The 13,153-nt window shown below is 37.9% G+C and overlaps 1 protein-coding gene and 1 long non-coding RNA gene across 9 annotated transcripts in view; one reads left to right on the plus strand and one right to left on the minus strand.

The window, feature by feature from the left end:
* LOC136840959 (soluble calcium-activated nucleotidase 1) overlaps window positions 1–13,153 on the plus strand; it is a 103,972-nt gene that overhangs the window by 88,629 nt on the left and 2,190 nt on the right. For all 6 annotated transcript variants that reach the window (XM_067107948.1, XM_067107946.1, XM_067107945.1 and 3 more), the window contains 2 exons: window positions 2,246–2,449; window positions 4,766–4,923. In XM_067107948.1, coding sequence (XP_066964049.1) covers window positions 2,246–2,449; window positions 4,766–4,923 — 362 coding nt within the window. The remainder of the gene's footprint in view (window positions 1–2,245; window positions 2,450–4,765; window positions 4,924–13,153) is intronic.
* The window catches only part of LOC136840960 (uncharacterized), a 53,974-nt gene that overhangs the window by 1,438 nt on the left and 39,383 nt on the right, over window positions 1–13,153 (minus strand). Inside the window, exon 6 of one of the 3 annotated variants that reach the window (XR_010853802.1) lies at window positions 4,920–5,964. The exons of the other annotated variants lie outside the window; for them this stretch is intronic. This is a non-coding gene — a long non-coding RNA (uncharacterized lncRNA). Of the gene's footprint in view, window positions 1–4,919; window positions 5,965–13,153 lie in introns of those variants that run through there. 3 annotated transcript variants of the gene reach the window in all.

Consider the following 13,153-nt stretch of genomic DNA (forward strand, 5'->3'; position numbering starts at 1 on the left):
GTTTATATAGAATTCATAAAGTTTTCATCTACTCATAGGTTGAGCATTAAAAAGATTTTAGAAAAGATGATTATATCAAGCAATCTTATTTGACTTGATACATTCTCTGCCACACCTGCTTGAAAGACAGCTGTTGTAAAAATTCTATACTGTACACAGAATCGTGGGTTAAAGAGGGATGAATCTTAGGATGAAATAAAATACTGTGCATGTATTTAGAACATACTGTATATCAGAACAATTAATACTGTGCAATATTCATATTTACCAATGATTCTAAATCTGGTGCTGTCACATGGTGTGGAGTTATGTCAAATTTTTTGGTTTAAGAGGAAACTGTATTTACTTTCCTTCAAGTTTTACAGGAAAACTTCATGGCATTTTAATTGTACAGTATTAGGGCATATTTTAACTGTAACAAACTATTCACAATCTTTACTATTCTGGAAGAGCTTTACATTCCAAAATAATTGTCTAGTGCAAAATATCCACTAGTGTTGTAAGTATGCATTTGCTATTTTTGCACCAATGCCAAGGAAGCAAAATAACATTTGCCGGGTAAAAGCCCACGTAAACATTTATAGAAACGAAAGATAAGTTCATCTGGCAAAATCAACAAAGTTCTGTTCTATATTTTGATTCCCTTTCCTGTGCTTCATAATCAATAAAGATTATTTGGCAGAAATTTTTGTATGAAATACATCCAAACAGAATAAAGAATTGCTTCAAATATACACCCTTGAAAATATGGTATGAAGCCAAGGCTATGGCAAGTTGTAATATCCCGTCTGTGTATTTGCCATACACAGTTAGTAGACTTGAAGTTGCATGGAGTATGTGCTCTTGTGTCTTAATTGACCCTCTGAAAATAATTTGCCTACTGCCCCCTTCAACCAGGTACATGGAGATGCCATTCTATCTTCACAAAATTTTATTTTAGAGATGTTTTGCATAAGCATTTGGATATTTTTCTTTTGGGTTGAATGTCAGGGCATATCATTGAATTATTGATGAGGAGGGGTTGTATGCTTAATTTGTAATCCACCTTCTCATAACTGTCATCTCTTTGGCACCTTTGGATGTATGGCTTTCCAGGGTGCCTGACTTCACACCCCAAGTTGCTGCTTAGTGCTCTGTGCCATTACCTTTGATCTGCCTCCTGAAATACAGGCTTTTATTTCAACCACCTCACTCTTTACAGATGACAACCCTGAGTATCAAGCTTGAACTTCACTTTCCACTCCATGGCATTTTCATGGAAGTTGCTGAGGATTGACTTGGCTTATCATCATCCTCAATTCCTCACTAAAAGCATCTTCAGTGAGAATCGCTAAAAGCATCTTCAGTTCCTCACTCCTAGCCTTTTTGATATTTTGAGTGGATGTTTCTTCCTATGCTGTCCCTCCTAAATTGCTGTTCAGCCGTTTTTGATTAATTGGGTTGAAGTGAAAAGTGGTGTTTTGTATGAAAACTTTTTTCAAAGCAAACTCATTAATCATAGGACGAGTGTCCTCTTCACTTCCCTTCACTATTGACTTTTCTTTGAGTACTCTAAGAAAAGCATCATTTGCAGTTCTTTGAGGACTTGAAACAATGCATCATTTGCAGTTTTGGGCATGCACACTAGAGGCCTCACAATCTTGAACTCTACAAGTTTGTACAATTTTAGATTAATTTCATGGGAGTAAAAACATGTTTTGTATGTTAGTAAAAAATTCTGTGAATGCCAAGAGTAACTGAAAAAATATTGGACACAACCCTTAAAAGATATTTTATCAGTCTTCAACATTTTCACTTTTCTGTCTATTCAGGCTTATAAACTGTTTTATGTTGTTGTTTGTTTATTATATAAGCTATATTTAATGGTATTTTATAGGAACAAACATTGTAGGTTCTTCCACCTAAATCATGCTGGCATTCTCTCATTTTGGACCCCTCACCATATATCACTAAATATCAGAGTTGTTCTTTTATAACTGGAATGCTTACTTTCTGAACCCTACTAATCCCTGTTGTAGTTTGTAGTCAGAAAGGTCACTTTTTCTGCTTGTGCTCGCTTGGTTTGAACATATTCACATACTTTAAGCAATTTGTGCTGTGGTATGACACTGGAGTAATTAATTCACATGTTTTATGCTTCATTTGCATTTTTAATAAAGACTAGAAAATATATTTTTGTCATTTGATATGGAAAGCTTTTGTTACCATTATTGCTATATAAGTTAATAATATTTGTATTTTGAAGGTTTTAAAAGTGAGTGGGCTACAGTGAAGGATGAGACCCTTATTGTTGGAGGATTGGGAAAGGAGTGGACTACAAGTACAGGAGAATTAGTAAACCACAATCCACAATGGGTAAAAACTATAAATCCCAGAGGGTACATTGAACACCACGATTGGACTAGAAATTATGAAAAACTTCGTGAAGCTGTGGGGATTTTCTTTCCAGGTAACCTTTCTACATTTGATTTAAATGTATTGAATGCATTCTTATTTCTAGAGCATTGTTAGTCTGCATCATACAACGTTTTAGAACTTGTGATTTTTAGCCTACAGTTTGGGGTTAGGGAATAAAAATTGGGAGACTTGTTTTTAGACCTAACTTTATAACTATGGATCCATACAGTAATAAATTTCTTTTCTGTAAACTGGTCAGTTTCGAAGAAGTACATTTGTAGGCTTAAAAAATGCCATCAAAATATGGTAACGAGATCATCAGCTTAAGTAGGGGACTAGAGATAAGCTTAAACATAGACTGTTTGACCTATTCCTTGTGAATCAAATACTAAAAAAGAAGAAAATTTTTCAATCTTGGGGTGTTTGTGATTGAAGCATGTTGCTCTCTGCTCCTTAATTTACTCTGTTTTGGTAGGAATGTTTGTAAAACAGTTACTAATGCAAGAGCATTAGTAACCAACTACAAAAGTTTTGTCTGTTCCTTGTGTAAGAATTATCACTTTAGGAGTGAGTGCAGAAAGACTATCTTTAGTGGGGGTAGAGCTGGAAAATAAAATGATTATGGCAGCTTCAAGAATTTTTTGAAAGTATAATTAGGTCAGCTATGTTTTAACAAATTTTGTAGCTTATGCCATTACTTATTACCTGTCCTCCCATTTACTGAACTGTGCACCATGTTTTGAGAATCTAGATTCAAATGTTTTGTTTATTCTTTTTTAGTTATGTCCGTAGGACCTTTTTTTCTAATTTTGCTATGGTTACAGCATTTTTAATTTTGGTTACCATTTGTATCTTATTTTTAAAAATGTCCATCATTGTTCAAGGATTTATTTACTAGATTTTATGCTTAAATTTTTAACATTTATTCTTTATGGGTATGTTTGCAGGACTTTTTGATATTGTACCATGGTTATTGCCTTACAAATTTTTATAGCTTTGTCGGTAAAAATTGTGCATGATTGTTTAAGGATGTATTTCTAATTGTGCAGTAAGAAGAACTGAATCAAAGAAGTTTTAATTAGTTTTGCTGGACAAAAACCTAGGTATACTTCTTTTTGCTGTTGAAAGCTTCTGAGTCTAGATCTGTCAGGATTTAACAATTGCTGTCTGACAAGGATCATACAATAGGATCATATATGAAATGCTGAGAGATAGACTTAAATTGTAGAATTGTTTGGTTATTGTAAAAAGTTTACTCATTTTGCCATTATTGTATTCCCAAAAACCTGAACCATATTATTGTCACAGTGATTCATAGAGTACGAAACGAATAAATGCTTTAATCATAAGTCGCAATGATAATTGTTTCTTATGTGTACAGCATTTGAGATGAGGCTAACTTAGTGGTATTTTACTTTCAGTATTTTTTAATAGATTTGGGAGAAAAAAATCAGTGTTTGTTATAGATCTTATACGGTTCACTGTCAGGCTAGAAATAGTTAAAAGATATGGAAACTACTCTAAGAACCAGAAATGGCACAGTAAGGAATTTACTGACTCAGAACTGCAAGGTAATGCAATGTTACTTGTGACCAGAAAATTTTGGGAGTCTTTTTTAAGTTTTGACATTGTACAGTCATGTACTGTACTATGGATCATAGGAATATCAAAAGAGCTGGAAGTGAATGGGGAAGGCTTTATTTATTGATTGATTGATTTGTGGCTATTAAAACTGGCATCATAACATTATGAACTACTTTCACAAGATTACCAAGTCAAACATTTCAAGGTTGTCAGAGGGCTTGTGTGAGTAAAGGATTCACAGTATTCATAAAAAAGAACAAATTCAGTGCAAGGTAAAAAATAAAGCAGCTGGGTAGCAAGTCTGTCGAGACCAAAAGGAACAGATGTTACAGCGAGAAGAGTTGGAAGCGATGTAGTTAGCAGCTGAAGGGTCCGTGCAAGCAACTTTTAGTACTGTTGACAGTGTACCATGTACAGCATACTGAGTAATCCTTCATAATGTTTAATAAATTCATTCCTGATCTGAAGTAGAGGACAAGTACGTAATGAAGGTCTTTCCTTTTGAGAGGTTAGGCTTTTTTTTTTTTTTTTTTTTTTTTTATCATCATCATCCCCAATGTAGTGTGGTGTACAAAATGTCAGTTGAAATTTATCAGGATTGAATTTCTTTAATGTGGATCATTTAGTGTGTTACATTTCTGTAATGTGGATCATTTAATGCATAAAGTTCAGAATTACATTTTATTCTCATAATAGCTCTTCAGGCCCAGGTAGATAATTTGATTGCATTAATAAATAGCCCTTTCAAAAAGGTCCAGTGTGTTAATAATGTCTTGTCCCATAGGGTATATGATTCATGAAGCCTGCGAATGGGCAGAAGGACGACAGAGATGGGTGTTTTTACCTAGAAGAGCATCATCTTCCCGTTATGATGAAAAGGATGATGAACATCGAGGAACAGATTTAATGCTCGAAGCCACTGAAGGATTTGAAAAAATTGAGGTAAGAGTTCTATATTGATTTATATTTTCTTTTCAGTATGCAAGTCAACAGGGTGGCTGAGCCTTTTTTTTTTTGGGCTCTTGCTTGACCTGAACATATGCAGAGCATAACAAATGCCCTTTCTTTAAAATTTATGTCTGAGTTTTCTTTACTGTCTTGTTTGCTTTTTCTGTTTGAGTTACCATCTGGCCGAGGTCTTTCCACAAAGGGCCTCTCAATGGGTATTCCTGCCATTTACCATATATAGTTTTTCTAACTACTCTTCCCCCCTTATCATGGACAAGCAATCGTGGTCTTCTAATTTGTCTTGTTTTCAGTTGTCGGCCGTGACTAATTGGCATTCATAAGGAAAATGCATCTTGTAGCTTGTACTGGGGTTGATATTTGAAGATATTTTATAGATCTATAATGGGAATGTTGACCATCTAATAGTCCAAGTTTTTCTTCTTTCTTGATCCCCAAAATTTTTTGGAGGTAAGCTCTCACTGGTAGAGAAATAGTGGGGTGCACCATCTTTCTCTTTTTTCCCTTGCCTGATGACCCATTTTCATTATGTTCTCACTGGTAGAGAAATAGTGGGGTGCACCATCTTTCTCTTTTTTCCCTTGCCTGATGACCCATTTTCATTATGTTCACCACTGCAAAGATGAATGGCTAACTACTGCCCTCTTGAATGGGTCTTCTTGGTTGCTATCACTGAGTCCTTTATTGCCTGCTTTTGTGTGGAATTCTTAAGTTTCTGAATTTGTTAGCTTTGTCATGCAGATTTAGTTTGTTCGGAATTTCCCTTCTCTTGGTCTCCAGAAGTGAGAATGGGTCCATAATGTCAGAAAACCAGAGGTCCTTTATGTTGAAAGAAGAGCAGCTCAGAGAAATCTTCCATCGCTGTGTCCATCTTAACATTGGAGGTACAGCAACAGCACCACTATGCAAGAGAGGATTGAATCCCAACTGTGGAAGCCATCCTTCTCTTTTCCTTTGCAGTGTGATCTGATGTCTTGGCATACCTCCACCAGGAGCCTCTGGTAGCACTTGCTCCTGCTAGTTGGCATTGGGGGAGAATTCTTTAAGTAAGAAAAGCATTCAGTCAGAAACAACTATATTACCCCTGAAGCTGATGAGAAAGTAAAAAAAAAAAATGATACTGTATATGCCAGAGTGAAGGCTTCAAGGAGGTTGTTGAGATTGGATTAGCAGACCCTCCCTTTGTTCCTACAAGAATACAAACGAGTTTTTTATTTGGATATAATTAAGCTGATTGTTGAAATTTGTTAATAAGGTATTTACTAGTTATGTGGGGGAGGGGGGATCAGGGGAGGGTAAACAGGGTTCATGCCAGACTCACACATGGTCATCTGATCAACTCCGCACTAACAAAGATGTAACTGTTGGACTGTCCCAGATGGCATCATGAAAGGTTATTTACAAAATTTTATTCTTAACCACTCTTGCATTCTTTCCTAAACAAAATTAAATTGATAAGTAAAATATAATTTCATTTTTCTGTTTTGTTTTCTTCATTATTTATTTATTTAGTTAACTACTTAATTTTTTTATGTACTCTTTCCCTTTCTTTCCTGTAAAAAGAAGGTCTGGTTAAACAAATCATTTATAACTAACTAACTTTTCTTTAACCATCTTGCTGTACACATCTGTTTTGTTTTCTTCACAATTGTGAAGTATTTGGTAATTTTAATGTTTGCTTATATATTTGGTAATTTTAATGTTTGCTGATATGTTGATGTTTGTTGTAAAAGTGATTAAATCTAATGCTTCTCATACTCCTAAGAAAGATCAGCTTAGGTTCCCAGGTGAATGGTTCATGACCTGTGCATTAGTTGACCTTTGTTCATAATGTGTTTTTTGCAGTGATTTGGAGTGTATGCAGTCTGAGCTGGGAGCTGGGTTGTGTTTTTTAGATGATTGCCTACTCGGGGGAAGAAGTAGGTCCGGGTGAATGAGTATACTGCCATTCACTCCTGGTTCTTCTTGAACTTCACTAGCTTTAGCTCTGCTTCTGCCATTGAGAAAGAGTTTGCCTGCTCTCCCCTTCCTCTGTCCATGGAGGGTATGTGTAGACCAGGGCACAATCCACTCAAACTCCCCCCATGAAACTTCAGTTGGTGATGTAGGTCCCCACAATCTTCCTCCTCTGCATCGATTTCCATTTCTGCTTTTGCATTAAACTCTGAGGCATCCATAGAAGATGGAGTTATTAACACTTTCAACCTTTTGAGGGTATTCCAGGACCTGTACTACTTAAAAAATTTGGATTCACCGTTCTGGCAATTGCTTATTCAGCTGAAGCCATATGCACCAACACCACTGCTGCTGAGCCTAATGTTTTTGTTGTCCCTATTGTAGCTGCTCTAGCAGTTTGATTCTTCTCTTCACTCTGTCCTTTGCAGCTTTGGGAGAGGTTGGAGAGTTAATATAAGCATAGGGACACCCAAAAAGTAACTTCCTGCAAGAAGGCTAGGGATTCTCACAGCAGTCATTTTTCTGCTAAGAATCAGGGCAATCCCAGCACCTGTCTGTGAGGGCAGGTGATTGGGAGATCATATTGGGTGGTTTGCAAAACCACCAGTGACTGATCCCCAGTGCATGAGTCTGCTTGTGCCTGGCCACTGGCATGTGGCCTTCTTCTCCCAGCCACCTGCACAGCTTTCTATGGGGAGGTGGGCAAATCTTTACTGTTCCCTTTATGCCAGACTACAGAAGGAAGAAACTTTGTATTAATTCACTGGAATTAGCTTAGTACATCCCAGGACATGCCAGTGATTGTCTTCCGTCAAGTGAACATGGCTGTACTCATGTCTGATACTACTAACCCAGGTCTGTGTAGGAGTGTACATAGTCCAGTATCAAACCAGCAATGCCTAGTTGGTTCAGCTTTTGACTTTAGGATTGGAGGTATTTTAGGGGATTTCTTGCATTCATGTTTAGTACCCTCAGATGGTGAATGTATGTCTTGGTGCTTGGCACTCTTCACAGTCCTTGTGAATGGACAGGTTGTGTCTTCTCCCTTTTTTTTTTTGGTAGTGGACCTTTCTCAGTTTGCTTTGAGCCGAGAGTGTCTTGCCTGTACTGTAGAACCAAAGCAGGCAGCATTGAAGAGGAATTATCTCAAGATTATTTTCACAAGGTCATTGGACTAAGTGGAATTAGGCTTTGGAAAGTGAGGTGTTGATTCTCAGTCCAAAGTGTCCACTATTGAGCACACCTAGAATTTTTGGGCAGATGCTTCACCATCCTTTCAGCTGCCCTGGTCTCTTCTTCTACAGCTTCCCTTGCCTTGTGTCGTGGCAGCAGAAATATTATGTCCAAGAGGACTCAAAGACCATTCCCTTACAGGTGCACCCCCTCATTCTGGGGACTGACAAACAACCTTGCTTATGTACAGTTTTGTATAGGATGGGTTACTTCTTCAGTTGCCAAAGCAGAAGCTGTGGTGTCTGTTATTATGGCTTTAAACTTCCTTTTGTTTGGATTTCTGGCTTGGCCTAATGTTGGATTTTGAGGCAGTGTGGATCAGTGGACTGATTCTTAGGGATCTATTTACCTTCTGTGCATTCTTAATAGGAGTTCTTCAGGATTCATGGAAGGGGTCTGCAATCAAGCATTTGGAGATGCCTATGCCACAAATATTGGATTTTGGTAAAGGGCAGCCATCTTCCAAATCCCAATAAGTTACTTGCATTTTTTTCATGACACAATATCAGGAGTCTGGAAAGTCTTCCAACCAGCTTCAGTCTGGAATTGGGGGGCAAAGGGAAGAAGGAAGGATACTGAAATTAGCAATTCTTTCTCCCATTACTTTAAGTAGGGAGATGTGTGTGACCTGATTGAGCAATTTGGCAGTGACAGGATGGAGCAATGGATAGCCTGTGTCCTTCAGGACTATTGCAGGCTGTCCATCAAGGACAATACCCTCCCCTTTCTCACAGACCAACCCCATTTCCTTCTAGCTTTCCAAGATTGTTCAAGATTGTTACTGGCCCAAATCTCTTGCTTTACTGGCCAAGCGTAGACAGTAGTGGAACACTGGAAGTTTTAGAAGACTTCTCCAGGCTTTATACAGAGTAATATCCTTTTGGTGGGAAAAGCAACCAGGAATTGGAGACCAGTCATCAAACCCTCTTCTGAATATTTTGTTCATCAAACTCCACTATGGATTGTCGGCCTCTGTCAGAGAGCAACAACTTCATGCTTTCAACAGATATGAAAGATGCATATTTCCAGTTACTCAACAGTTAGGACCCACTTGAGTACCTTTTCTTCATCTGTTATGGCAGCGTCAGTTCAAGGATGTGTGTTTGGTCTTGTCATGGTTCTCTTAGTTGCATAGAAGAATGGCAACATGATTGTGGGGCCATATAAACAAGCAAGGGAGGACAGTGGCCCTCTCTCTAACAGGTTGAGTACACAAATGGAAGGTTGACCAGCCAAATGTTTTCAATACAATTGGAATATATTGGCAGACTAGCTCAGTCGTAGAAAGGTTGTTTAAGGTCTGGGAAACCCAAATATTCAACCTATTTACTACACACAAACAGTAAGTTCTGAGAATTTGGCTCTCGAATGGCTGAATCCTGGGCTGCATTGGAAGACATCTTCAAACAGCCTTCGGACAACCTTAACTTGTTCCCTATAATGCTTTTCCAATTCAGCCTGATCCACTAATTTGATCAAATGTGCTGGTTTCTCTTGTTGCTCTTCTCTGGCCACATACCAAGTGGTATCCAAATTTATCAAGGCACGGAGATCATCCAGCGTCGCCTATGAAAGAGCCTTTCTCGTAGGTTTACATAGGAGACATCAGGTACCATCAGGAAATCCACAGCAAATGTCTTATCGGCAAAGTGAGCTATCTTTTCTAGTTGGTGTCATCCAAGGGGGGAGGGGGTGTGTTATCCCTCCAGTCTGCCACTCTCAGAAGATCAAGAAGTTTCTAGTTTATCTACACTTGAGACAGTCTTGTTTGAGGTTACCATGCTCATGATGAGCTTTGAGCAGTCATGCTAACCCTGTGAACTTTAGCCTTCAGAGAGGGATGTGACTCCTGCATCATAGCCCCCTCACCCAGGTAAAGGTAAAGTAACGGTTATTTTGACTTAGTTTTGTGGTTTAACATTATTAATATTGGTATTGATCAAGATTGAGTATTTTTGTCTCTCCGCTTTCTGAATCCTGGTCTCAATATAAATATGTAAAGTAATTAGGATTAATAAACTAGGTTTAAGGTAACCAGAGTATTTGATTACACCCTCTTCAAAGGTTTCTCTGTCCACCAGTCCACTCCAGTCCTCATTGACATAAATGATGAACCTGAAATCTTCTGGAAAAATTCCTGTGAGATTAAATTTAATGGAATTTGTGTTATGGTTTCCTGGAGAGAGAAAGGGACCATGTCTCTGGACAGAGACATCAACTCTCAAAACTGTCTTTTTCTAAGCCTTTTCATTGATCAAAGAGTAGATGAATACACAGTCTCTAAATTTATTTAGCATGGGTTCTTCCTGTCCTCATTCATTTCTGATTTTGTGACAAAGAACATGTGAGCATGCAAGAGATTCAAGACTTTAGTAGATCCCACTCCTTTTGACATTGTCAGTGATGATGTCAGTGATGATTGCAGTGAAATGCTTATGTTCAGTGCTGGTTTTATTGTACATCTTAGGCCTGAGTGTTGACTGTTAATCAATACCAGCTGGCACAAACTCTATCTTGCTCTGGCTTCAGGCAGTCCAAGAAATAGTTATGAAGTCCTGCAAGGGTGACTGCTTCATATCTTTAGTAGGGCATACTCAAGAGGAACTTACAGGTGTCAGATACTGAGGGCAGGTGTTTGGAAGTAACAAAAACATTTTTCTTTCAACCTGAGGGATGTTGATCAAAAGTCCTCGGTGGATATTTTCTCCCCAAGACCTAAGGTAACTGAACATGTATAGCTACCTAGCTTTGGTAGGACAGAGCAGCAGCTCACCACTATAGAGTGTAAAGTCTGGTTTGTCGAGAGCTGCTCAACTTTTGGCACTGTTGGGTATCAGGTTTTTCTTGAAAATCTTGCATATCCATCCAGTTTTTCCAAAAATTTAGTATCATTATTGTCATCAATAGGGGTGGCAATTACAAATTTTGTCTAGGTTCTCACAAGCCTAATTTTCTTAGTTGGAGTGTGTGATAATCCACAGATTGAAAAATCAACTAATTCTTGTCTGAGGGTCCCAGGAGTTGGCAGAAGAAAGTCCATGCCAAGACACAAGAGGCATTGTATGATATGAAGGAATCTTTACAAGTATGAACCAGGTCTTCAAGAAGACTACTTGGCAGTAGTCCAGTGGATTATTAGCTGTATTGACTGGTCTGTTGGTCTTGGCTATGCTGACCTTTTCTATAATATACATGGCTCGAGGTGTCCCGACTGTAGTGACCATGGTCAAGGGTTTGCTTGGTCTGCATTCCTGTACTTCAAGGGCTTGATTGTGGTTTGCTCTGCTTGTGATGTGTGGGTGATGGTGGTTATAGCTGTGATTAGCCTGGCTTTTTATGGTATTCTGGCATTGATAGTCTTTTTTTTTTTTTTTTTGAGGTCTTGACTGGGGTCCTGATTGCTCTTGTTCTTAAACATGCCTTCTAACGATTGTCCAGTTTTGTGAAGGTATTGTGTATGGCTTCTGTTCTGGCTGCTGTCCTGTGCCTGGACTGATGCTAATTGCTACTGCTTGCATTGACATTAATATTATGAAGCAGCAGCAGCAGCCAGGGAGTTCATACAAAAATGTTTAGGATTCCTTTCTCGTTCTCCATTGATCAGAGCATGGAGTCTGGATGCGACAAAACAACCTAAGACTCATCTTGCAAAGGCAACTGCTTGGGTCTTGGAAGAGGAAAAATGTTCTTTAGTCTGTCTAGTTTGTATTTTTGGTTATGTTATAGGTAGGTAATACATAGTTTTTGGTTTCCATATATATAATGTGCTGGATTTTGTGAGTGTCATCATGCAGGTGTGATCATTCATCACCAGTTCATTACACACTAAACTTTTTGCGAGATTTCAGGTATCTGATTTTTACAAATTAGTCTTCCCTTTATAATTTCTCATTTAATCTTAATGGCCACTTACCTCTTACAAGTTGCCAGTTAAGTTGTTTCATGTCTAAAAGCCTAACAAGAACCCTACAGCTAGTGTACTAGATGTCATGACATCTGTGTACTCCCAAAAGCTCATTAGTTCAACATACAGAAGTTTTACTCTTAAATAGAGAAACTATTTCCTTCTTAGAAAATACCTTGCCCATCCAGACAGGCTAGAATGCAGCAAACAAATCTTGTATATTTTCTGTATTCTGATTATATTTTGTATTTTTGGGTATTCACTGTTGTCATTCAGTAATGGGCATTTTAGTAAACAACAGAATTTAAGCTGTGTATATAAAATGTTAAAGGTAGTTTTAATTGTATAAACAGTTTTTGGTTTCCATTACTAAATTTATATATAAAATGTGCTGGATTTTGTGAATGTCAATCATGCAGGTGTCATAAATCACTAGTTCATTACACACTGAACTTTTTGCTTTTGTGAGATTTTAGATACCTGATTTTTACAAATTAGTCTTCCATTTAATCTTAAAAATAATGCCACTTAGGTTTAGACCTGGAACACCTTAACTCTCAACTTAACAGGAACCCTTACTGCTAGTGTTCTGGATGTCATGAACATCTGTGTACTGTACCCTCCCCAAAGCTCAGAAGTTCAACACAGACAATTTACTCCTAATTAGAGGAAGTATTTCCTTCTTAGAAATACCATGCCAATCTAGAGAGGCTAGAATGCAGCAAACAAATCTTGCTGTTTGGCACTGAATCCATTCAGCAATGCTTCCTAATCTGCAAGTAACATTTCTCTGCGAGTGCTTGTAGATTGGCTTCCCTCTGAAAATGTGAATGCAGGCCAACCAGGTGGGCATCTGCAACTTCTCTTTCTTCAGCCAGCATAAATACTTGCCTAGTAAACTGCAAATTATCTTTACAAGATCATTTATTGTCATTGAACATGTGAGATTAATCGATACCCCTCACTAGTTGTTCTTTCTCTAACCTTCTGATAACTGGCTATCATAAAGCAGACCAGACTAAACCACTGGTCTGCTTTATGATAGCCAGTTATCAGAAGATTAGGGGTAGAGCAACGAGTGAGGTATCAATTAGTTCTCACATGTTCAGTATT

Source organism: Macrobrachium rosenbergii, chromosome 8 (assembly GCF_040412425.1).
Source record: "Macrobrachium rosenbergii isolate ZJJX-2024 chromosome 8, ASM4041242v1, whole genome shotgun sequence".
Classification (NCBI taxonomy): Eukaryota; Metazoa; Arthropoda; class Malacostraca; order Decapoda; family Palaemonidae; genus Macrobrachium; species Macrobrachium rosenbergii.